The sequence below is a fragment of the Salvelinus fontinalis genome, chromosome 30 (assembly GCF_029448725.1).
Source record: "Salvelinus fontinalis isolate EN_2023a chromosome 30, ASM2944872v1, whole genome shotgun sequence".
Taxonomy (NCBI): domain Eukaryota; kingdom Metazoa; phylum Chordata; class Actinopteri; order Salmoniformes; family Salmonidae; genus Salvelinus; species Salvelinus fontinalis.
In genome coordinates this window covers 19,495,309-19,521,650 of record NC_074694.1, presented here as the reverse complement: position 1 = coordinate 19,521,650, position 26,342 = coordinate 19,495,309, and the positions used below count along the sequence as shown (strand labels likewise).

At 41.9% G+C, this 26,342-nt stretch overlaps 1 protein-coding gene across 1 annotated transcript in view; it reads right to left on the bottom strand.

The window, feature by feature from the left end:
* The window catches only part of LOC129828462 (neurexin-1a-beta-like), a gene marked incomplete at its 5' end in the record, with an annotated part of 106,387 nt that extends 80,349 nt beyond the window's left edge, over positions 1-26,038 (bottom strand). The window contains 3 exons of the mRNA XM_055889496.1: positions 5,065-5,387; positions 6,961-7,050; positions 25,852-26,038. Of these exons, the coding sequence (XP_055745471.1) occupies positions 5,065-5,387; positions 6,961-7,050; positions 25,852-26,038 (600 nt within the window). The remainder of the gene's footprint in view (positions 1-5,064; positions 5,388-6,960; positions 7,051-25,851) is intronic.
* Positions 26,039-26,342: the final 304 nt, after the last annotated feature.

The window sequence follows — 26,342 nt, the reverse complement described above, 5'->3', positions numbered from 1 at the left end:
ATGACACGCTTGCCCTGGACTCGATTATCTACATCTAGGGATTATCTTTCTGTTTCACACAAAGAGGGCCTTTTGTTATAATGAGACAGCCATCGATTCTGTAACTATCAGCAAATGATACTCCTCAACACTTCATCACAATGGATATGACCGAACTACTTTCAGTCGTTCAAACAACATGTCATCATGGACACCATCAATGGTTGTTAAAAAAAAAAAGGGATTGATGATTGTTTATTGAAAATTGTAATTAATATATTTTTTGGGCCATTTTTTTCAAAGCAATTGGAGGTAATGTACATACAGTTAGATGATGTACCTATTCAGCTGAGAGAGTAGATGTTTTATGTTTATGTTTATGTGTGTACTCTACAGTATGTAGTATCTGCTCATATTGACAGTCTATTCAGAATGCATTTACACCTGTGAGCAAATATGAACATGGATGGCTTTCATTGACATGAGTAACACATTGCTATTCCATTAAGATGAACCGATTTGGAACAGAAAAGTAGGACAGGCGCATCAGGAGCAGTATCAAGCTTCATTTCCTTCCTGACGGCCAATTCTTCGGCTTGTGTCGCGATTTAAGATAGTGCCTCATACACGGATTACAGATTAGACACAATTACAGACCATTGTCTGATCTTCCACCGTGGATTGCATGCTGCTGCTACGGTTCACGAGCCAGGACTAATCATAAGAGGGGGGAGAAATCATTTACCCCAGATCAATATTTATGAAATGGAAACTAATAATAACATCGAAATTTACTTGCTTGGATTATTTCTTTATCTCTCTCACTGTCTCTTTCTGTCTTTCTCTTTCTGTCTCTCTCTCTCTTTCTGTCTCTCTCTCTCTTTCTGTCTCTCTCTCTCTCTTTCTGTCTCTCTCTCTCTCTTTCTGTCTCTCTCTCTCTCTTTCTGTCTTTCTCTCTCTCTTTCTGTCTCTCTCTCTCTCTCTCTCTCTCTCTCTCTCTCTGTCTCTCTCTCTCTCTCTCTCTCTCTCTCTCTCTCTCTCTCTCTCTCTCTCTCTCTCTCTCTCTCTCTCTCTCTCTCTCTCTCTCTCTCTCTCTCTCTCTCTCTCTCTCTCTCTCTCTCTCTCTCTCTCTCTCTCTCTCTCTCTCTCTCTTGCTTTTTCTTACAGTCACAAACTTGCACTGAGCTCTATGAAAACAGACAGGCAGGCAGGAAGCCAGTAAAAGAGGATGATGCCTGGGTTGGTTTCTCCCTCCCTTTGTGGACAGACAGAAATGGTCTGGAACACTGACGGACTCGGGAGGCATGGGGAGGGATGGAGAGAGGCTGTGTCTATTTTAGGTTCCCAATCATTGTGCTGTATGCATTTCCTAGAAACTGGGCCATCATTTGCTATTGTGGGGGTATGTGAGTCTCGAAAGCCTTGAATGCAAAATAATGCTAAATATCTTCCTGAAAGCTAATTTGCTTTTGGACAGCATTAATGCTTTATCCTCTGTGGCATAAATGCACACAAAGGACAGTGAGACAAATAGCCAATGAGCCGAGCTCGGGTTCCACCCAATACCCGATCAGAGAGAGGAGTCAAGGCTTGGGCTCTACCTAATATCCAATCAGAGGGATCAAGTAACTTGACTGTGCCTGTATTGATTATGGTGTCTAGACTACAATATTCTTTATTCCTTGATTTGTTTTGATTGCACAGTATTGCCCTTGCTTGTTTCTCAAAAGGGACATTTTGGTCAATTATTAATTAGTTATGCCAACACACCGCTTTGAACATGTCAGCAGTATAATATCTAATATGAAAGCAGCCCCCACAGCTGAGTATCAACCCACTGTGAACACGGGAAGTAAATACTACAACATTACCGATCTTTTCACAATAAGGACAATATGTTTATTTAAAAATTAAAAATAAATAAATATGGATAATACTTCAAGTGCCAGAAGAAACTGTGTATTTGGAATACTTTTAGAAACTCAAAGAAAATAACGTAGTAGGATAACATGTCTTATGTTTGCATAGAAATACAACCTATTCAGAGGGGTTAAATGCAGAAGACACATTTCAGTTGTTGTTCCTTTCCTCATTTCTCCTGCTTTTTAAGCTACCTCAACACATTTACTCTCTGCTATTACCCACAATGACCACTAGTTTTACCTCACAATTACCACAAACAACTTCTGGGCAATTGAGGAGTGAAGCAAAAATCCTGAAAGGTTGTGATGTGACTTAAATGACCGCCCATTCTCTTGTTATTATGTCTTAGGGGGTCAGCCAGCTAGTTTGTGAGGCAGACCCCATTCCTCTGACTCCTTGACTCTTTTGGTCTGTGGCTGATCAAGCATTAGCCAGACACCTCCTTCAAGCCCAGTGCACATATACCCAAGGGGTGAACTCTAAGCCCATACCCTGGTCCATCAATTTGGCATGAAAGTGATTCAATGTTCACTGCTCCACCAAAATCACTCTCTTTTATCCCAAGACATGCAATCGCTTCATAGCCTCGGAATTGCACAACAATTTAAACGACAACTACCCTGGTTTTCATTGGCCTCTCCTCTTTTTTTATTTCTCTTTTATTTGTTATTTTGAGCATGGAGGCAGAAAACGCCCCCTGGGCTGTGCCCTATGAAGCATCATGTGTATTTCTTCACGACAATAGTGCTTGAGGAGGCCACCCCACATAGTGCTGTCTCTCCCTGGTGAGACACACAAAAGCAACTTTAGAGAGGTAGGAGCAACTTACCCCTATCCTCCCCTATACACAGTGACCTAAATGAGTCCTGGCCATTCAGTCTAGTCTGCATGTCTGCACGCAATCCAGCCTCCAATAGAACCAGCATTGTTAAAATTGTTGAACTATGGATTTTTCACAAATATCTATTCAGTGAAACACAGATTTACTTAGTTACTTCTTTTAAACATGTTTTGGGTTGTCTGTAAGCTCCACAAGCAAAATATCTTATTTGAAAGAACTAATAAAGCTGTCGATATTAATAATTTTTAACCATTTTTCAGAACAATAATTTATATGATGAAAATGTACCTGAATGTTTTAATTTACATATAATTATATATAATACTTAATATCTCTGTTTCTCCAGAAGGAGAGATTATTAAATCACTCTATTCCAATGTGTCCTCTGTCATGTTTCTAAATGTAATATGTCACATTTGATTGCAGCATATGTCTAGCAGTGTCATAGCATACATTGGCATAAAGAGTGATACTATGTTAAGCTGATGATGGGGTACCCTGCTGGAGACGTGATTCACCCTCTGTTATTGAGGTCAGATGCATCATTGAACAGCTAAGAGCACATAACACAACTCATAATACTTATAATATTAGGACAGTTATGAGAACATCCGTATTGGGTAAGTTGTTGGGTAAGCATGTAATGTGCACTGAGTGAACAAAACATTAAGAACACCAGGTCTTTCGTGACATACAGTGCCTTCAGAAAGTATTCATACCCCTTGATTTATTGCTCATTCTGTTGTGTTACAGCCTGAATTCAAAATGTATTAAATAAACCAATTTCTCACCCATCTACACACAATAACTCATAACGACAAAGTGAAAACATGGTTTTAGAAATGTTTGCAAATGTATTGAAATTCTACTTCAGTATTCACTCCATGAATCAATACTTTGTAGAAGCACCTTTGGCAGTGATAACAGCTGTGAGTCTTTCTGGGTAAGTCACAAAGAGCTTTCCACACCATTATTCTTTAAACATTTCAGACTGAACCAGGTTTTTCTCTAGGATTTTGCCTGTGCTTAGCTCCATTCTGTTTATTTTTTATCCTGAAAAACTTCCCCACCCTTAACGATTACAAGTATACCCATACAGTAGCATGATGCAGCCACCACTATGCTTGAAAATATGGAGAGTAGCAATCATTAATATGTTGTATTGGATTTGCCACAAACATAACACTTTGTATTCAGGACAAAAATGTAATTGATTTGCAAAATGTTTCTGCAGTATTACTTTAGTGCCTTGTTGCTAACAGGATGCATGTTTTGGAATATTTTTATTGTGTACAAACTTCCTTCTTTTCACTCTGTCAGTTAGCTTAGTATTGTGGAGTAACTACAATGTTGATGATGCATCCTCAGTTTTCTCCTATCAAAGCCATTAAACTCTAACTTTTAAAGTCACCATTGACCACATGGTGAAATCAATGAGCGGTTTCCTTCCTCTCTGGCAACTGAGTTAGGAAGGATCCCTGTATCTTTGTACTGAATACTTTCTGAAGGCAATGTAGACTGACCAGGTGAATACAGGTGAACGCTATGATCCCTTATTTATGTAATTTGTTAAATCCACTTCAATCAGTGTAGATGAAGGGGAGGAGACAAGTTAAAGAAGGATTTTTTTTGTCTTGAGACAATTGAGACATGGATTGTGTGTGTGTGCCATTCAGAGGGTGAATGGGCAAGACAAAATATTTAAGTGCATTTGAGCGGGGTATGGTAGTAAGTGCCAGGCGCACCGGTTTGTGTCAAGAACTACAACGCTGCTGGGTTTTGTCACGCTCAACAGTTTCCCATGTGTATCAAAAAGGGCCAGCATACCTCTGAGGGTAAAACGGGGTGCAACTCAATATTAGGAAGGTGTTTCTAATAGGTTGTACACTCAGTGTATGTCAAATGCATGCAGTGATTTTTCAAACGGCTTGAGGTCATGATGAAACATACATTCCAGAAAATAAAATAAAATAATGTAAGCCGCAGATAACCACAAAATGAGTCAAATTTGTTTGTTCTTTTCTTGAAAACTCTTAAGGTCATTGTCATGCCAAGTTTGGCATGTGAACAAACATAGGAGTTGGCTATACAGCAGAAACTGATCTGGGACCAGGCAGAGAACAAAAACGTACACACAGAAGAAGACAACTAATAGGTTTGGGCCCTGCATTGCGGCTGCCCTCTGCTCCAGCCTCTCGAACCTAATGTGTGTTTGTGTGGATGTGTGTGTGTGTATCGGGGTTGGATAAAAGAAGAAGAGAAATGTCCCTCTCTCATGGACTAATGAAGTATATATTTGATTAAGTTCTGAGTTCTCCTACCTGTTGAGGTTCCCGTGGCGTCGTCTGCTTCACTCTCCTACTGGACGCCGTCGTCGTGGTGATCTCCATAATGGATGTGGACGTCTCCGACCGGTTGGCTGTGTTGGCACTGGACTGTGGCGTGATGGACGAGGGCGACTCCCCCACCAGCCTCACGCTGCCTTGAATGCGGATGTTACGATCTCCTTCTGTGGCCATGTTGAACACCTTCAGCCCGTTATAGTAGAGACCTGAGAGCTGGCCCTGAAACGGGCGACTCCTGTCCCGGTCCCAGCCACCTATCTGTATGGTGGTCTGGCTGTTGAAGATAGTGAGCTGCCGACCTGCGGGAAAACAACGTTACATATATACGAGAATGTATGTTGGATGGAACGCGGACGGACTCTGCCGCCGCAAATTCCCTACTTGTACTTTGAGTCACAACAGAAATAAAAAATAAAAGAGTGATGAAAAATAATTGCGCATAAGAAAAATGACAGATCATTTGCCCAGTCGGCTAATGAGTCGCGATAAATTACCCGTTGCTAGAGGCAAACCTCTCATGGTAATTTATTGCGGTTTGAATGATGGGATGGCTATGGAACAAAGGGAGAAAGAATAAAGAAAAACATTTACAGTTGTTGTAAATTAATGCACTGTAGCTTTGCTAAAAGGACAATCAAATCAACTTCACTGCAGGAAGGACATTAATCTTGGTAGGCGTGTGAATCTTGTCGCATTACTTCACATCAATGTACTAAACTGCAATTGATTTATTCCTTGAAATAATAAGACAATCTTGGAAGTGTGAGTTTTTACTGCATAAGTAAAGGAAATAAAAAATGGACAGATTGTCCATGAGAAATTGTCTGTGGAGAAAATAGACCTGACAGATGTGTCATCCTATAGCGTCCAATTATCCTCTTTGAATAGCTTCATACTTTAATTCCTTTGAAAACACTTACCACTTTTAACATTTAATGTTTAGTTCCATTATGCGAACCAAAAAACACCATTCAAAGTTGTGGAATGTATAGACTTTTTGAGTTTCATTACGATAATTATCATACATTTCTAAAGCTTTGCCAAGGTTAAAACGTTTCCTTTTACTTTCATCATCATCATCATCTCAAGACCGCCTTTTAGCAAGAAGTGAACGCAACTTAAAACGTACACGTGATATGAAAAATGAGGCACGTAACAAAAGAGTCATTCCTGACAGTAAAATAACTGAAAAAACTGAACCAAAAAACATTAAAATGAAAAATAACCATGGCACATACTAGTTGGGAGATACAACTTGGTTTTTAGAAACATACAAAAAGGCATGCACTCAAACTTTTACGTTTTATGATACATTTCCTTGATCTTCATTCCCTATACATATTTACAAAATCTGTTAAAGGGACTCAATTTCTTTATGCCAATTAATATTGCACTCTATTTATCATTTAAATGTATTGCAGTTTAATCAGTATGATCCATTATAAATCAACCACATACATGTATGTGTATCAAATATAACACTACAAATATCAACTGAATGGATAATTTAACTGGACCTTTTTTAGTTGATCATTTAGGTATTTACATCAAATAACAACAATGCTATAATAATTTATGTACATTTTAACAGTGTTGACATGACATCAAGACATAGTTAGATTTATGTTTACAGTCCCTTTAACCTGAAGCTGACAGACGTATTAAACAGTTGACATCTCTAAAAAGAAGAATACATTATTATATGCAAAAGTGTGCAATGTTACTAGCTAGCTACATTTAACTGTTTTAAATCATTTAGTTTTATTTAAGTTTTACTGAACATTTATTTTTTTTAGGTTTATTGGTTACAAAAAAGTATTACTGGGTTATGATCAAATTATTTTTATTTGAAGTTTTAATCAATGTTTTTACCTTTGTCGAGTAGCCATTCGTCAACTACTCGACCAAGTCGATATGGGATTCGCTGTCTAGCAATCGCCAGGCGTTCGTTATCATTGTTGCCTTTAAAGTTTAAAGAGACATTTCAGTGGTTAAAGTCTGTAAAGTCAAAGGTTAAATGTTAATACTTAATCATTGAGCTATAACAACTGCCACAAAGTTTTAAATATGTTTTTGACGTTTAAAAAAAAACAGTTACCTACAACATTTCATCGACCCAACTTCACTTACTCAAATCATTTTATTTTAATTTTAGCCAACAAATTATTCCTATATTAATTGAGAATTAGCACGCTGAAGTTTCAACTAGGTTAATAAAGTTATGTTACTGTAGAAGCCAAAACCAAATCACAAATTTAACATTTTCATAACATAAGTCTTGCCAAAATGATTTCCAAAAACACACTTTCTTTCTTTTCTTTCTTTCTTTTTGGCAGACTTTTTTAGCTAGTTATACATTCTCAGAATTTATCGTTTGTGAAAAACATTCAACCTTTTGCACACAGTTTATAGTTTAGAGTAGAAAACAAAGTATATATATACACATATATATATATATAAAACATGTTCCATCCCCATTTAAACAAGTTTACAAATTACCAGGTAACAATAAGCTAACAAAAACATCTGCAATCTACATAGAGGTTTCAAGAATGGAAGACACAACATATTTAGGTGTTAAAATAGGTGCACACATACTGGAACACTATTCAAATAGCAGTGAAGGCTTTGACAACGGCTACAGTAAGTCAGGGTGATTACTAAGTTATGTAATGAAGTAGTTTAATGAGACCAAACTCTGCACCGCGCTTTGGATGTTTACCAAAATAGCACCCTGTTCACTATATAGTGCACTACATTTGATAAGGTCAAAGTAGTACAGTATGTAGGGTTTAGGGTGGTATTTGAGACACAAACTTTTTCAAGACCAATCACCTCTTAAGAAAGAGAAAATTGCGACCCGCTCCAATCCTCCGGCAGATTGACAATGTTTTGTCACATCAGCCACATTAATTCTGTTTGAGCAGGTAAGGGTTCAGGGGACAAACAGTAATTTGGTGTGGAGTGTGTAGCAAGAATGAACAGCAGCATCAGTGATTGGAGAAGGGATGGTGATGGGAAGAGAGATAGAGAGAGACAGAGAGAGATAGGGATAGGGATGGATATGAGAGAGAGAGAAAGAGAGAGAGAGGACGGGCATTGACTGGGATGGATAGTAGCAGGGTTGGAGGGGTTGAAGGAGGTCACGCTCCGAGCTCGTGACTCAGATACAAAGCAGATCTCACAGGAACTAAGTCTGACTCAACAGGATGAGATGGCAAGATGGATCGGCCTTGCAAAGGATTAATTGAATCATGTCAGTTGGAGTTAAGAGATCAAGTAGACAGTCAAAGTGTATAGGATGTGTACTCTGCTCTCCCCTCCCCACACTCTATCTTCCCTATTCCCCACATGGAAGCTGCAGGAAGGTCTGAGTGTGAAAGGTAAGAAAGATGTCTGTCATTCTGAGTTAGGAGAACAGGCCATACAGCCTAAGGATAAAATATCACCCCCCCATATCTTAACTGTCTACACAGCACATGGTGCGAGCACTTAGAGTGGAGGAAGGTCTGGTAAGGTGGGTGAGTAGGCTACTCACAGTGTGTTTGGCTGAATAAGCTACTGACAGTCTGAACTTGTGACAGGGAGGTGAATGAGTGTTGCCTAGCCACCCAGACTCCTTGCTCTGGCCAAACGCTATGTCTTGGCCACGAACGTTAGATTGTTACCCGCAATGAGTCTGGATCTGAGTACCTACCCGACCCTGATTGGTCCAGAAACCAATGGGTTGAGCCAGAGGCAGTGGGTAAATCAACGGTTTGAAAATTTGGTTTGAAAATTTGTTGTTGGCTTTGATACTGTTAATGGTTAGAGACTATCAGATCGCTGATGACTTTGTTTTGTACAACTCCCCTCATGCCCTTCGTCACCACAAACGACTTCAATGATGACAGTCTCAGACCAAACGACAGAGCAGAGTTTAGAGTCATCAGGCTAGAGGGAGAGGCCAACTGTGATGTAAACTACAGTGATGCTGAGATACAGGCTCTGTTCCAATATCCACACAGGCATACTGTACCACTTGGACCAACTCATTCGTCTTGTAGTTAGTGTGTCCGCCCCAAGGTTGGGAGTTCGATCCCCGGCAGAGTCATACCAAAGACTGTAAAGATGGGACCCAAATTGTCTCTGCTTGGCACTCAGCATTAAGGAGACAGATTGTGGGTAAGGCTCTGTGATAGAATAGCGTCCTGTCCTGGGGGTGTACTTGTACATCAAGCTGCCTCACTACAGAAACATGAGATCTGCTCCTATGAGCCGTTCTGGATCGCACAAGCCAAGGCTCTACCTGTACCATTTAGGGTTCTATTCTCGACTGGCATTAAGGCGGCGGTAGTGTCAAACACACGTTAGTTTGCAATTTCATCATGGAAAAACTGGTACACTGATGTTTTCCAGGCCTAACGCCAGGTTCGGCAATTTACCTGTCTAATATCAGCTCGCTTGCGCAAAAGATGGGCGGGGTGGAAACACTTGAGGTGTGTCCTTAAAAACATGATCCAAAGTGCTAATTTCAGACAGCCCTGATAAGGATATTTAAGACCAACCAAAAGCTGGTTTTAGAGGTAACGCAGTTGGTTATGGCATGACTTTTGAAAGTGGAAACGCAGCCTATCCAGCCATGATGCACACTGCCCTAATGCGCATGGAACAAGAGTAGCCTAATGTGCTTTTGGTACCTGTATACTTGATATTTAGGAACATAAAAAACACATGTTTCATCCTATTTTGTTTCATTTAAATTAAAACCAAGCATAGCCTCCCCTCCTCTCAATGAAGGCTTTTTTTGTCTGCCCAATGGAATCGCAAAGTAGTCAAGACTGTCGATAAAGGGTTTGGCTCCTGAGACCGCTTGGAAATTAATCTTAATCACCAAAGCTTTATTAAAATATCAAGTTTGAGATGAGTAAAACAGTGAGCTGACTTTCCCTTTGTATCTATCTATTCATTGTAGGCAGGCCCACATTATTTTAGCCATGCAGGTCCTGCTTTGATGTGCATAAAACCCTCCATAGTCTGCTCTGTTTTAAAATGATATGCCCACGCGGAGAAATTATGGTGGCTGTAAATGTGACTTAGCCTTTTTAAAACAAGTTGTTTTTTCATTTTGTTTAGAATTTTATTAGAATTATTCATTCTTTATAGGCCTTATCTATAATGAACGTAATCTTGCTTATTGACAATGTTTGACATGTCCATGCTCAGCCATAATGCAATTTACAGTAGGCCTAGACCCTATATCAGTGTGAATGCTTCTGAAGCCATGCAATCACTTAGCACAATGTAGACTGCAAATGGGTTCAAGTTAACCTATTTACCAAAGATGAGATAGGTCTACATTTTGTTATTTCGTTCCTGTAAGCCATTTAACAAACTATAACGGACTAACAAGCAATACAGGCAATACATAAAAGACCGTAAATACACCATCTGAAGCAACCAGATATTAAGACATGGAGTACGATCTGATTGGCCAGTGAGTGGACAAGCCTCGACACACCAACAACTTATTTGTCCATCAAAATTCAGCCCTTTCACGCCAATGCCAGCAAGTGCGCCGATAACTGTGATAGTGAAAATAGCAAAACTATTTCTGACACACCCTTGAACCTATCGCGCTACCACCTGCGCTTAGATGTACAATTGTGTTCATTTAGTTAAAATAGAGCCCTTAGAATGAAGCAATGTACTTTTCAAGTTTGAAGTTTTAATGGCACATGCACAAGTACAGTGAAATGCCTTTCTTGCAAACTCAAAACCCAACAATGCAATAGGGCATGCAATCTGTGGATTACTACAGTAGTATTGTTATTGGGACGTAGTCAGTTTGGTGGGAGGGAGGGTTTGGCTATTAATGGGCCTTCATCCCTTCTGTCAAAGCTATATGACAGTGTCAGGCTGTTGGTTGGTTGGGCCAGCTTTTTCACTTTGTTTGTTACCCCCGAGGGTCCAGGTTGTGTTTTCTGAGAGGAGAGGAGTGGAATGGAAGAGAGGAGTGGTCAGTAGGAGGAAGAGCCCTGGTTCTTCTCAACCCCTGGAAAACAGAGAGGTCAGGGAAGCGAGGGAGGGTGAAGAGAGAAGGAGGAATAGAGTGAGGGAGGGAAAATGTGGGTCGTGTAGGACGAAGCAGAGCACGCTGCGGGAGAGGGCAACTCTCATTCTAGATTCGTATTACTTTTATACTGCTTTCTTTATTTCATGACAAGCTGCAATTCTTTTTGTATGTTTATGCCTCCCAGTTATCTTCTGACAAAAGAGTAATCTCTCTTCAAATGATAGGGTTGAGAAAATTGTACAGTCTCCTTTTTAGGCTATCGGCAAGACATGTAAACACGATGTAAGACCCCTGAGAGAGAGAGGAAGAGAGAGTGAGAGGCTTGGGAGGGTGAGGAGACAAACAAAGACATGCACGCACACACACACACACACACACACACACACACACACACACACACACACACACACACACACACACACACACACACACACACACACACACACACACACACACACACACACACACACACAGAGTAGTATACATGCTGTATATGTAGCTACTGCAGGTAATCGTCGTTTTTTTCTTACTATGGCCATAGTACCACTCTCTCCATCCTCTCTTTCTGCATTAAAACTCTGATTAATTTAAGTGTGATAGCGATATCAATTACACTTCAGGGACATTTGTTTTTGTATTCTAACAAAACGATACTGTGCTCTGGTTTTAAACACAGCAACACCCATACCCATTCATCATACCCATTCATTCTGTTCTAAACAGAGTACATGGTGATCTGGGCCAGGGAACGGCGGGACAGGGACAAACCTCTACCTTATCTCCCACCTCCAGACAGCAGTGATTGGGTCTGAGACGCCCCCCCTGTCCTCCCAGTCCCAGTTGACCTGGCTCACCCATGCTTCTTGTTTTCTTTGTCTTAATAAAGTGGTCAGATAAGACCTGGCTTTCATCTCATTACAAGCACTGAGAACTACGCCCCCTCGCTCTCTGCTCCACATTAAATGAACAAAATATGCAAATAGTTTCTTCCACTGTTCCTTTAGAGAGAGGGCTGGGAAAGAATTAAGCAGGAGGAGAAGATGGAGATGGAAGAATTTGTCTGATAATATTAAATACGTTTAACTTTTATATATATAAAGGACTTGGGCATAAGAAAGCACCAATGCACTGTTTATTGTTTTGTAGCTTTTTATTTGGACTCACCAATGGTCTGATTGGTTGTACACTAGACTAAACTGGAGCTCACAGAGACAGAATACAGTGTGTGTGTGTTTGTAAACCAGCGCAGACAGAATAATACAATCGACTGCCTGCCCCGTGGATGGCGTTGCGTGTCATTACTGATTGTTCACTACTTCTGATTCATTACTGCTCCTGCAGCCATGGCTAAAAGAGCAGAAACAAATCAAACCTTCCCCTTCCGGGTCTGACCCTGAGAGGAGAAGGGATGGAGAGGGAGAAGAGAAAGAGATCAAGAGAAGGAGAGGGGGAGAGAAAGAGACAAAGAGTGAGCAGTAATGAGAGAGATAGAGGGAAGAAGGGATCAAGATCAAAAGAGGAGGGAGGGTAGAATGGAGAGAGTGAGTCAGAGAGGGGAAGAGAGAGCGGAGTTAAAGAGAGCAAGGGAGCTTTGTAAGTGCATCATGCTCTGATAACAGTAGAAGAATAAGGCCAGGGCTCCCTAGTCCATTCTCTTTGTGTGCTGTGTGGTAGACAGGCTTTTAGCATTAGCTGTTCCCTCCAACAGAGTAGTTTACTACCCTGCTACTGTACCCTCTGGGCCTCACGTAGACAGAATATGGTGTGTGTGTGTGTGTGTGTGTGTGTGTGTGTGTGTGTGTGTGTGTGTGTGTCTGCTACCCTGCTACAGTACCCTCTGGGCTTGACAGCACCATTGTTATGGCATGACTTCCATGGCCCAGACTCTGGATAAGGAAGAGGGTCTGATTTCTGAGGCTGCCTGTCCAGCTCTTTTGTACTCCACATAAAGAGGGAACGAAAGGGGAAGAAGGAAAAAGAACGAGAGAAAGGAAAGAGAACTGGGCATCTAAGACAAATGGATGGGTTATTTTGAGTCTGCATCTACATCCCAAATGACACCCTATTCCCCTTTATAGTGCACTACTTTTGACCAGGGCCAATAGGGAAACCCATAGGGCTCAGGTCAAAAGAAGTGCACTATTTAGAAAATAGGGTGTCATTTGGAATGCACACAGAGCCTCTGATAATTGGGCTAAGGACAGTCTAATGCCTCAATAAATGGGTATGATGTGACCTTTTAATGAGATTATACCAGGGAAGGCACTTGTGATGCAATTATTCCCCCCTGCTTTTCACAATAGTGATCCCCTCCATCCCTCTACCCTTTTAATCTTTTTCCTCTCACTCTCTCTCTCTCTCTCTCTCTCTCTCTTTCTTTTTCATCATCATTCCATATCCTCAGCGTCTGCTCTTATTATGATGTCACTCTGGAACCTGCCAGTGGCCAGTGGCTGGGGGCGGCCATTACCCTGCTGCCTGTAGTTCTGCCTCGGTCTGTGACAGTCTGCATCCCAAATGGTACCCAATTGCCTATCGCCAGACTGACAGAGGCATTGATGGAGGCTCATCAAAACATAGAGGAGTTGGGAGAAATACAGTACTAGGGATAGTTAAGTGGGGAGGGCTGGGGAAAGGGGAGGGGGATGCTGTACAATAATTGTGATTAGAAGTAATTAGACTGGTTTTATAGGATGACATGTAAGCAGAGATAATACTCACACAGGGCATCATTTACTGTAGGCTGTTTGCATTGAACTAGCCTTTTGTATATTTTACTGGTAGTTAACTAGTTAGTACTTGAATCTGGTAAGAAATGTCAATAATGAATCAGAATCAAATGAGACATTCCCTCTCATCCCCTACTGAAGAAAATATAATTTGAATATGTGTCTGTTGATTAGATCTTGTTTGGAAATTCAAAACTACTGTTGTAACATAATATTGGACTGCATATCCATGTTTGATGTTATTTAATATAATGGCTTTATCAAAGATGTGCTCTGTAAAGTCAAAGATGTCTTACGAAGCCAGAATTACAATGAGTGACACCAGTAGGACAGTCTTTGTTAAGACTGTAGGATAATAATAATATATCACCATCATATGTTCAGCATGGTTTCTGCTAGATGTGAAATACAAGGATATGTAATTACTAGACACAGTTCTTCTTATCTCTCTCCCACTCCTCTTCCCTCCCTCATTTTTAGTTACATTTAAATTCATTCAGGTGGTTTATCAGTGGTATCATAGTGCTGACTATGGTGAAGTGGCACAAAATCAAATTAAGCTCACTTAAGATATATATATATTTTTTTATTGCAATGACTTTGAAAAGCTGTATTCGGAAAGTTACATTCATTTCATGGATTTTTACTGAAGTCCATGTCAAGTTCAAATGAAAAAAGAAAATAAACAGGAGTGCTCATTTAGTTTTGGAGATGGAGGAAATGCCAATCATCTGTGTGTACATAATATGTGTCTCGTCTATAAATGAAGTCCATAAAATACCAACCAAAGCTTTTCAAAAAGATGTATCTGTGTCTGCATTCACCATGCACTAATGTGTACTTATTGACAATGGCTAAAGAAACCATTTAAACTGGAAATAAGCTGTAGCCACACAAGTTATGTTTAATCAGTTCAAAGTAGCAAGTGTTTTACATGTTATTTAGTTGCATGTTTGACAATGAAGGTCATTCCAATATATTGGTTAGGAAATAAAACAGAAAATGATAACTCAATGCGAATGTTTAGCTGACAAGTATTTCATTTAGACTTCATGATGTGGACCCTTAAAAATGGTTTATATTATCTTTGTAAAATATGGGCTTCAGTCCGATTGCAGATTTAGACAGCCAATTCATTCTAGACTCTTGACTCAAAAACATTCCGGAGGAGTTCTTGAATACAATTATTTCTGTCTTTCCCTCTGTGAGTTTAGTCTGCCGTTGAGAAATATTGTCAGTTAGTGAATGATTGTATTTACTCTTCTCTTTACACCAAATGAAAACCTGTGACTCTGATTTCATTAGCGCGCTAACCAACCTTCAACTAAATGAATCCACTTGCTTCTAGAAGTAGTTCTGTGCAACGATGATTCTTCAGAATCTTTTTGAGTATTTAAGTTTTTGGGGCTAAAGCCACAAAGGGGCTGTCTCAGAGAGAAACCAAATTAGTAAAAAATGTTCAAATACCCTAAATATCCCAAAGACTTACAGTATTAATGTGTGTGTGTGTGTGGGGGGGGGGTATTCATCTTTGTGTGCACGTGTACATACAGTATGTATGTGTGTGTGTGTTTCTGTCTGTCTGTGTGTTTCAAATCAAATCAAACTTTATTTGCAACATGCAACAAGTGTAGACTTTAACGTGAAAAGCTTACTTCCAAGCCTTTAACCAACAGTGCAGTTCAAGAAGAAGAAAATATTTACCAAGTAGGCGAAAATAAAAAGTAATAATAAAAAGTAACACAATAAGAATAACAATAACGAGGCTATATAGAGGGGTACCGGTACCGAGTCAGTGTGCGGGGGTACAGACTAGATGAGGTAATCTGTACATGTAGGTGGGGGCGAAGTGACTCTGCTTAGGTAACAAACAAACAGCGAGTAGCAGCAGTGTACAAGAGGGGTGGGTGTCAATGTAAATAGTCCGGTGGCGATTTTTATGAATTGTTCAGCAGTCTATTGGCTTGGGGGTAGAAGCTGTTGAGGAGCCTTTTGGTCCTAGACTTGGCACTCTGGTACTGCTTTCCGTGCGTTAGCAGAGAAAACAGTCTATAATGATGGTGTTGGAGTTGTGCCTGGCCGTGCAGTCATGAGTGAACAGGGAGTACAGGAGGGACGTGAGCACACAACCCTGAGGGGCTCCCATTTTGAGGATCAGCGTGGCAGATGTGTTGTTGCCTACTCTTACCACCTGGGGGCGGACCGTCAGGAAGTGCAGGTTGCAGAGGGAGATGCTTAGTCCCAGAGTCCTTAGCTTAGTAATGCGCTTCGTGGGCACTATGGTGTTGAACGCTGAGCTGTAGTTAATGAACAGCATTCCTACATATGTGTTCCTTTTGTCCAGGTGAGAAAGGGCAGTGTGGAGTGCGATTGAGATTGCATCATCTGTCGATCTGTTGGGGCGGTATGTGAACTGGAGTGGGTCTAGGGTGTCCGGGAGGATGCTGTTGATGTGAGCCATGACCATACTTTCAAAGCACCTCATGGCTACCGACATGAGTGCGACGGGGCGGTAATCATTTAGTCAGGTTACCTTCACTTTCTTGGGCACAGGGACTATGGTGGTCTGCTTGAAACATATAGCTATTACAGACTTGGTCAGGGAGAGGTTGTCAAATGTCAGTGAAGACATGACAGATGCTTTGAGTATACGTCCTGGTAATCTGTCTCGCCCAGTGGCTTTGTGAATGTTGACCTGTTTAAAGGTTTGGTTCACATGGCTACCGAGAGCATTATCACACAGTCATCCAGAACAGCTGGTGCTCTTGTGCATGCTTCAGTGTTGCTTGCCTCGAAGCGAGCATAAATGGCATTTAGCTCGTCTGGCAGGCTTGCGTCACTGGGCAGCTCGCGTCTGGGTTTCCCTTTGTAGTCCGTAATAGTTTTCAAGCCCTGACATATCCGACGAGAGCCGGTGTAGTAGGAGCCGGTGTAGTAGGATTCAATCTTAATCCTGTATTGACGCTTTGCTTGTTTGATGGTTCGTCTGAGGGCATAGCGGGATTTCTTATAAGCGTCCGGATTAGTCAATCGCTCCTTGAAAGTGGCAGCTCTAGCCTTTAGCTGGATGCAGATGTTGCCTGTAATCTATGGCTTCTGGTTGGGATATGTACATACAGTCACTGTGGGGACGACGTCATCGATGCACTGATTGATGAAGCCGATGACTGAGGTGGTGTATTCCTCAATGCGATTGGATAAATCCCGGAACATATTCCAGTCTGTGCTAACAAAACAGTCCTGTAGTGTAGCATCAGCGTCATCCGACCACTTCCGTATTGAGCGAGTCACTGGTACTTCCTGCTTTAGTTTTTGCATGTAAGCAGGAATCAGGAGGATAGAATTATGGTCCGAACTGCCAAATGGAGGGCGGGGGAGAGCTTTGTATGCATCTCTGTGTGTGGAGTAAAGGTGGTCTAGGATTTTTTTCACCTTGTTGCACATGTGACATGCTGGTAAAAATTTGGTAAAACTGATTTAAGTTTGCCTGCATAAAGTCCCCGGCCACTAGGAGCGCCGCTTCTGGTTGAGCATTTTAGAGTTGGTTGAGAGCGATCTTAGTGCCAGCTTCACTTTGTAGTGGTAAATAGACGGCTACGAATAATACAGTTGAGAACTCTCTTGGTAAATAGTGTGGTCTACAGCTTATCATAAGGTACTCTACCTCAGGAGAGCAATACCTCGAGACTTCTTTAATATTAAACATTGTGCACCAGCTGATATTGACAAAAAGACACACACCCCCACCCCTCGTCTTACCAGATGTAGCATCTCTGTTCTGCCGGTGCATGGAAAATCCCGCCAGCTCTATATTGTCCATTTCTTTGTTCAGCCACGTCTCGGTGAAACACAAGATGTTGCAGTTTTTAATGTCCCTTTGGTAGGATAATCTTAATATTAGGTCATCAATTTTATTTTCTAACGATTGCACGTTTAGCAAGAAGAATGGAAGGCATTTGGAGTTTACTCGCTCTCCTCCGGATTCTCAGAAGGATCCTCGATTTGTGTCCCCTTTTCCTGCGTCTTTTCTTCATGCAATAGGCGTGGATCTGGGCCTGTTCCAGTGAAAGCAGGATATCCTTCTCATCGGACTCGTTAAAGGAAAAAGTTTCTTCCCGTCCGTGGTGAATAATCGAGTTTCTGATGTCCAAAAGTTTTTTTTCGGTCATAAGAGACGGTAGCAGCAACATTATGTACACAATAAGTAAAAAAATAAGGTACACAATTTTTTTTTTTTTAATTGCACAATTGGTTGGGAGAAAGTAAAATGTCAGCTATAGTCTGTCCGTCCGTCTGTGTGCCTGTCCATCTGTGTGCCTGTCTGTCTGTGTGCCTGTCTGTCTGAGTGCCTGTCTGTCTGTGTGCCTGTCTGTCTGTGTGCCTGTCCATCTGTGTGCCTGTCCGTCTACGTGTCTGTGGAACAGTGAGTCTCTCTATTGCACAGCTAAGATCTTATAGAAACCATAGAGCCAGTCAATCTATTAACCCTACAGTGTATTCTGTGTTCCTCCATGTTCACTGCACGTCACAAGACATTAATTTCCCCCATCTACCTGAGGCGAGGAGTGACGAGCGAATCTGTCCCCAGCCATAAAAACTCTCTTTAGTGTGGGTGAAGGCACTGGGCCGCCTGAAAAGGTCAATGAACAGAAGAAGGAGAGGTGGAAGAGACAGGTTGAAATCATCTCTGGTTTGTACTCATGCCAAGATGGTTGAGTAAGACTCAGGCAATCCTGATCCTACGAGCTATGCCCCTCGCCTATGGCTCCTCACATAGGGCTGCTACGAGGAATTCCAGAAGTGGATTCTTAATCCTCAAAACCCGTGGTGATATCAAATATTTGTGATATATTAGCGGTATATTAGCGCTGGCGATATTACTGTGCCAACGTAGATGTCCTATTTTTTACCGAGATTGTAAAACAATTTGTATGTTGATGTAGTGCCCATCGATTATGAATGTTTCAACTGCTGTGTTGAGAAATCATGTTTTTACCATCAGTTTCTGTATCAAAGAGCACCAAAACCTACAATAACCGTGAGCCTCACGGCCTGTATCATCCAATCACAGAGCAGATACAAGTCACGGGATCTGTTCGCAAATCACGTGTTCGCTAACAGATTTTTAAAAATATATTTTATTTCACCTTTATTTAACCAGGTAGGCCAGTTGAGAACAAGTTCTCATTTACAGCTGTGATCGTCCCGTGTAGCTCAGTTGGTAGAGCATGGCGCTTGCAACGCCAGGGTTGTGGGTTCGATTCCCACGGGGGGCCAGTACAAAAAAAGTATGAATGTATGTACTTGTAAGTCGCTCTGGATAAGAGCGTCTGCTAAATGACTTAAATGTAATGTAAATGTAATCTGGCCAAGATAGAGCAAAGCAGTGCGACACAAACAACACCGAGTTTCACATGGGATAAACAAACGTACGGTCAATAACACAATAGAAAAGTCTAGATACAGTGTGTGCAAATGTAGTAAGATTAGGGAGGTAAGGCAAAACATAGGCCATAGTGGTGAAATAATTACAATTTAGCAATTAAACACCGGAGTGATAGATGTGCAGAAGATGAATGGGCAAGTAGAGATACTGGGGTGCAAAGGAGCAAAAAAATAAATAACAATATTGGGATGAGATAGTTGGGTGGGCTATTTACAAATGGGCTGTGTTCAGGTGCAATGATTGATAAGCTGCTCTGACAGCTGATGCTTAAAGTTAGTGAGGGAGATAGAAGTCTCCAGCTTAAGTGAAGTTTGCAATTCGTTCCAGTCTTCGGCAGCAGAGAACTCAAAGGAAAGGCGGCCAAAGAGGAGTTGGCTTTGGGGTTGACCAGTGACATATACCTGCTGGAGCGAGTGGTACAGGTGGGTGCTGCTATGGTGACCAGCGAGCTGAGATAGGGCTAGGCTTTACCTAGCAAAGACTTATAGATGATCTGGAGCCAGTGGGTTTGGAGACGAGTATGAAGCGAGGGCCAGCCAACGAGAGCATATAGGTCGCAGTGGTGGGTAGTATATGGGGCTTTGGTGACAAAACGGATGGCAATGTGATAGACTACATCCAATTTGCTGTGTAGAGTGTTGGAGGCTATTTTGTAAACGACATCGCAGAAGTCAAGGATCGGTAGGATAGTCAGTTTTACGAGGGTATGTTTGGCAGCATGAGTGAAGGATGCTTTGTTAGAAAATAGGAAGCCAATTCTAGATTTAATTTTGGATTGGAGATGCTTAATGTGATTCTGGAAGGAGAGTTTACAGTCTAACCAGACACCTAGGTATTTGTAGTTGTCCACATATTCTAAGTCAGAACCGTCCAGAGTAGTGATGCTAGACGGGCGGGCGGGTACGGGTAGTGATCGGTTGAAGAGCATGTATTTAGTTTTACTTGCATTTAAGAGCAGTTGGAGGCCACGGAAGGAGTGTTGTATGGCATTGAAGCTCGTCTGGAGGTTAGTTAACACAGTGTCCAAAGAAGGGCCAGAAGTATACAAAACGGTGTCGTCTGCGTAGAGGTGGGTCAGAGAATATACATCATTTATGTATACAGAGAAAAGAGTCGGCCTGAGAATTGAACCCTGTGGAACTCCCATAAAGATTTCCAGAGGTCCGAACAACAGGCCCTCCGATTTGACACACTGAACTTTATATGAGAAGTAGTTGGTGAACCAGGTGAGGCAGCCATTTGAGAAACCAAGGCTGTTGAGTCTGCTGATAAGAATGCGGTGATTGAAAGAGTTGAAAGCCTTGGCCAGGTCGATGAATACGGCTCAACAGTATTGTCTTTTATCGATGGCGGTTATGATATCGTTTAGAACCTTGAGCGTGGCTGAGGTGCACCCATGACCAGCTTGGAAACCAGATTGCATAGCAGAGAAGGTATGGTGGAATTCGAAATGGTCGGTGATCTGTTTGTTAACTTCGCTTTCAAAGACTTTAGAAAGGCAGGGTAGGATAGATATAGGTCTGAACAGTTTGGGTCTAGAGTGTCTCCCCCTTTGAAGAGGGGGATAACTGCGGCAGCTTTCCAATCTTTAGGGATCTCAGACGATACGAAAGAGGTTGAACAGGCTAGTAATAAGGGTTGCAACAATTGTGGTGGATAATTTTAGAAAGAGAGGGTCCAGATTGTCTAGCCCGGCTGATTGATAGGGGTCCAGATTTTGGAGCTCTTTCATAGCATCAGCTATCTATATTTGGGTGAAGGAGAAATGGTGGCGGCTTGGGCAAGTTGCTGTAAAGAAGTGCAGAGCTGTTGACCGGGGTAGGGGTAGCCAGGTGGAAAGCATGGCCAGCCGTAGATAAATGCTTATTGAAATTCTTGATTATCGTAGATTTATGGGTGGTGACAGTGTTTCCTAGCCTCAGTGCAGTAGGCAGCTGGGAGGAGGTGCTCTTATTCTCCATGGACTCTTCAGTGTCCCAGAACTTTTTGGAGTTTGTGCTACAGGATGCAAATGTCTGTTTGAGAAAGCTAGCCTTTGCTTTCCTAACTGCCTGTGTATATTGGTTCCTCACGTGACTTGTATCTCTTGTAATTGGACAATATAGCAGCTATCGAGTGACATCATGTGTTCGCTAACAGACCATGTGACTTGTATCTGCTCTGTGATTGGACTATGCAGACCCCAATGCTTAATTGTATGTACATAGGCTGTGGTTCAAACTCATAATAGACACACCCTCGTCCACTTACCCTCGCCTTATGCCCTTGTGGGAATCCCCGTCGGCGTCTTGGAGGGCGGTCCAAGTGATTAGCCAAGCAAGGGAAGTTTGCAACATAAGCGCCTCAGCCCTCGTTTTAAATCGAGTTTGCGAGTGTACAATTATCTTCACTCCGGGGCCTGAAACTCCCCATAATTAAATTTGTGACGATTGTACATCTAAGAAAAGTCAGAGTCAGTATGTTTTTGTTTGGTTATTTTTGTGAAATTGTAGAAATAAAACGGTTTCCTTCTTCAGAAGTTAATTCATTTGCTAGCTATCATACAGTTGGTGCATATTAATAATTATATATATATAATATAAGTAGACATGCACTCATAATTGACTGTAGCACATATAAAGCACCCACAAGCTACCGGTGGCTGAAAACACAATCATCGCAAGATGAACGAGTGACGAATTCCCGGCCAAGGGTGATCCATTTAAAAATCATTCTTCCTCCAATGCCCCTTGCCCTGCAAGTGTATACTCGTCAGACGTCATTATACGTCATCAGAAGTGTCCACTTCATTTGAGGGCTGAGGGGATAGGGTGTGTCTTTTAAGTGTTTGGACCGGAGCCACAGTGTTGTACCTCTGACTTTTTTTCATATACCACAGTTTTTCTTTCAAACGATTTTTAATATTTTGTATGAACGGTTCACCCCGTTCAGGGAAGCGGCATGTCGGAGCCCTATACAAGGCAAGGGCTGCATTCCAAACACGTGAAAGACACACCCTCTCCCCTCAGCCCTCAAATTAAGTGGACACTTCTGATGACGCATCATGACGTATGATGAGTTGACTCTTGCATTTCCCAGAAATTCGTCCCATGGTTGTGTTTTCAGTCACCATGGAACCACCGGTAGCTGTTGTGTGTGCTTTGTATGCGCTACATTCAATTATGATTGCATTTCATATCTTGGCTAGAAGACAACGTATCCGCAGACATCAAATGCTAGCCATCCGACAATATCAGGTAAATCGAAAATTACAATGTAGAAGTGTGATGTCAGGGAAAGTTGCATGCACTAGCTAACGTTTCCAAAAGCTAACCAAACAAAAACATTATTACTTTTACCATACGTGTTTGTGCCTTCATGTGCATTAGTAGCACAATTTCTAACTTATTTACATAATTTTTTAAAATTACACTTGTATGTTCAGTTCTCCATATTGATGTTGGTTTTAAGTTTTGGCTGACTTTTTTTAGTGGATGTATAATCATTGTGAATTGAATTATTGGGTTTTTCAAGCCCCGGAGTGAACAGAATTGTACACTCACTAACTCGGAGGGCTGAGGAGGGCTGAGGGGCTTATGTTGCCAACTTCCCTTGCTGGCTAATTGTTTAGATCGACGGCAAAGATGGCTGCGGGGATTCCCCCAAGGGCATAAGGCGAGGGTAAGTGGAGGAGGGTGTGTCTTTTATATGTTTGAAACGCAGCCAAGCTCCTTCCTCATCACTCAAGTAATATGTTAATATTACACTGCTCAAAAAAATAAAGGGAACACTTAAACAACACAATGTAACTCCAAGTCAATCACACTTCTGTGAAATCAAACTGTCCACTTAGGAAGCAACACTGATTGACAATACATTTCACATGCTGTTGTGCAAATGGAAAAGACAAAAGGTGGAAATTATAGGCAATTAGTATGACACCCCCAAAAAAGGAGTGATTCTGCAGGTGGTGACCACAGACCACTTCTCAGTTCCTATGCTTCCTGGCTGATGTTTTGGTCACTTTTGAATGCTGGCGGTGCTCTCACTCTAGTGGTAGCATGAGACGGAGTCTACAACCCACACAAGTGGCTCAGGTAGTGCAGTTCATCCAGGATGGCACATCAATGCGAGCTGTGGCAAAAAGGTTTGCTGTGTCTGTCAGCATAGTGTCCAGAGCATGGAGGCGCTACCAGGAGACAGGCCAGTACATCAGGAAACGTGGAGGAGGCCGTAGGAGGGCAACAACCCAGCAGCAGGACCGCTACCTCCGCCTTTGTGCAAGGAGGTGCACTGCCAGCGCCCTGCAAGATCTCATCTCGGTACCTAATGGCAGTCAGGCTACCTCTGGCGAGCACATGGAGGGCTGTGCGGCCCCACAAAGAAATGCCACCCCACACCATGACTGACCCATCGCCAAACCGGTCATGCTGGAGGATGTTGCAGGCAACAGAACGTTCTCCACGGCGTCTCCAGACTCTGTCACGTCTGTCACATGTGCTCATGTGCTCAGTGTGAACCTGCTTTCATCTGTGAAGAGCACAGGGCGCCAGTGACGAATTTGCCAATCTTGGTGTTCTCTGGCAAATGCCAAACGTCCTGCACGGTGGTGGGCTGTAAGCACAACCCCCACCTGTGGACGTCGGGCCCTCATACCACCCTCATGGAGTCTGTTTCTGACCTTTTGAGCAGACAATTGCACATTTGTGGCCTGCTGGAGGTCATTTTGCAGGGCGCTGGCAGTGCACCTCCTTGCACAAAGGCGGAGGTAGCGGTCCTGCTGCTGGGTTGTTGCCCTCCTACGGCCTCCTCCACGTTTCCTGATGTACTGGCCTGTCTCCTGGTAGCGCCTCCATGCTCTGGACACTATGCTGACAGACACAGCAAACCTTTTTGCCACAGCTCGCATTGATGTGCCATCCTGGATGAACTGCACTACCTGAGCCACTTGTGTGGGTTGTAGACTCCGTCTCATGCTACCACTAGAGTGAGAGCACCGCCAGCATTCAAAAGTGACCAAAACATCAGCCAGGAAGCATAGGAACTGAGAAGTGGTCTGTGGTCACCACCTGCAGAATCACTCCTTTTTTGGGGGTGTCTTGCTAATTGCCTATAATTTCCACCTTTTGTCTATTCCATTTGCATAACAGCATGTGAAATTTATTGTCAATCAGTGTTGCTTCCTAAGTGGACAGTTTGATTTCACAGAAGTGTGATTGACTTGGAGTTACATTGTGTTGTTTAAGTGTTCCCTTTATTTTTTTGAGCAGTGTATATCTCATACATCTTATATTATAAGAATAAAGTGAAAATGTTTGCCGTTGCAGGCAAACATTGATGATCATTGAGTCTCCCTTCATGATGTTTGTCCAGAGGATAGACATTAATCAGAGGAACTGATATCACAGGAAGTGACATGGCCGTTCCAATATTTCAATCGTTATGTCAATTAATGGGATCTTAAGAACAAATATCATCTGGTTTCACTTTACTGTTACATTTATTTAGAGTAGACCATTTCGCAACACAATCTCCAAAGAAACCTTGCCATAACTGCAGCAACAGATGTATGCCATGACTGGCCCTTTTAATTATGGCATGTGGGGCCATCTCTGGTGCCTTCGGTAGATGATGTAATGTGTTGCTATTTTAATTAGAGTATATTTTGCGTATGTCAGCAGTCAGTCAAATGCGCAAAGGTTTAACTGAAACTAATCTAGTCGGTTAAAATGAGGAATTAATTCAGAGATTTTGGCATTAGGGTAAAGTTGATTCCTTCTGAGATTTAGGCTTTAGGGTTATGTTTAGGCATTAATTCCAAGTGGTTAAGGTAAGCGTTAAGTTTTGGAATATGGTTAAAAAAATAAATACAAAACAAGTGCCTAGCACTGGGATTGAACCCCTTCGTGTTGCCCCTAGTGGACAGTAGGAAATTGTCATGGAAATATAATGCCACCCCATGCCATAGTTTCACCATTTAAGATATGCCTAAATATGCCAGAATTCACCAGAATTTGTCCTGACATTTCAATTTGCTGTCTTGACTTCAGTGAAAGCTACAGGTGATAATAGGTAACAAAACGTTTTCATTTCCTGGTTACGGTAACCTGTATGACAAACGCTGTCACCTATAACGAGACATGTTAAATAATTCACCTGACTTGGATCGTCTATAGCCTTTGTCAAAGCCTTTTTAGCAGTTCAAATGTTGTGAATTCAAGACCCCCAAGCGTTGACATTTAAAGCCTTCTCAACCAGACAGTCATCGTTCTCCTGACATGTTGACATTTGAAAGGATACTGTCTCGAAAACCAGATGATATTATCATGAGAAAGAAACACAGTATATATATATATATATAAGACACACCAACCAACAAAACAACATCATTTCATACACCATTTAAAATAGCCCAATATTTAACCTCAACATCAACCTTTCCTGACAACAGTTGCCCTTCTTGGTCATTTCAAGTACAGGTACATTCAGACTATGGTAGAGAGCACTGTGAGCAGAGAAGATGCTGGATAGGTAATACGGCGTGGGTGTCTTACCTGTGGGATAGCGCTCTATGACAGGTAGGTCATCCACCTGTAGTGTGGCGTTACCGCCACTCCGCGTAAACTTCACTATATGGTACTTTCCATCATTTACAAACTTTGCTGTCTCCTCAATATTTATGTCGTCCGTTCCGACATTAAATATAACTGCAATGTTTCCTTTTTCCTGTTGAGACAAAGAAGAAAGAGCAGAGAAAGTTTAGAGATGTGAAGGAAGAGTATTGTGTATATTCCAAAGCAGGTGTTTGGTTGCTTCATAAAGAATAGCAAGGTGTAAGAGTGATTGTGTTTGTACAGTGATGATGATGCTGATGACCACATCCAGGCGGTGCCACTCAACCTTAGATACCATCTGATTAAGTTTACATAATGAAAGGACATAGTCATCTAATCAAATCTGAGACTTTACAACGAAGTACATCTCAACATAATGCAGCCTGACTCGATTTCCTTGTCACTATACATATAGTTATCAATTCTAATCA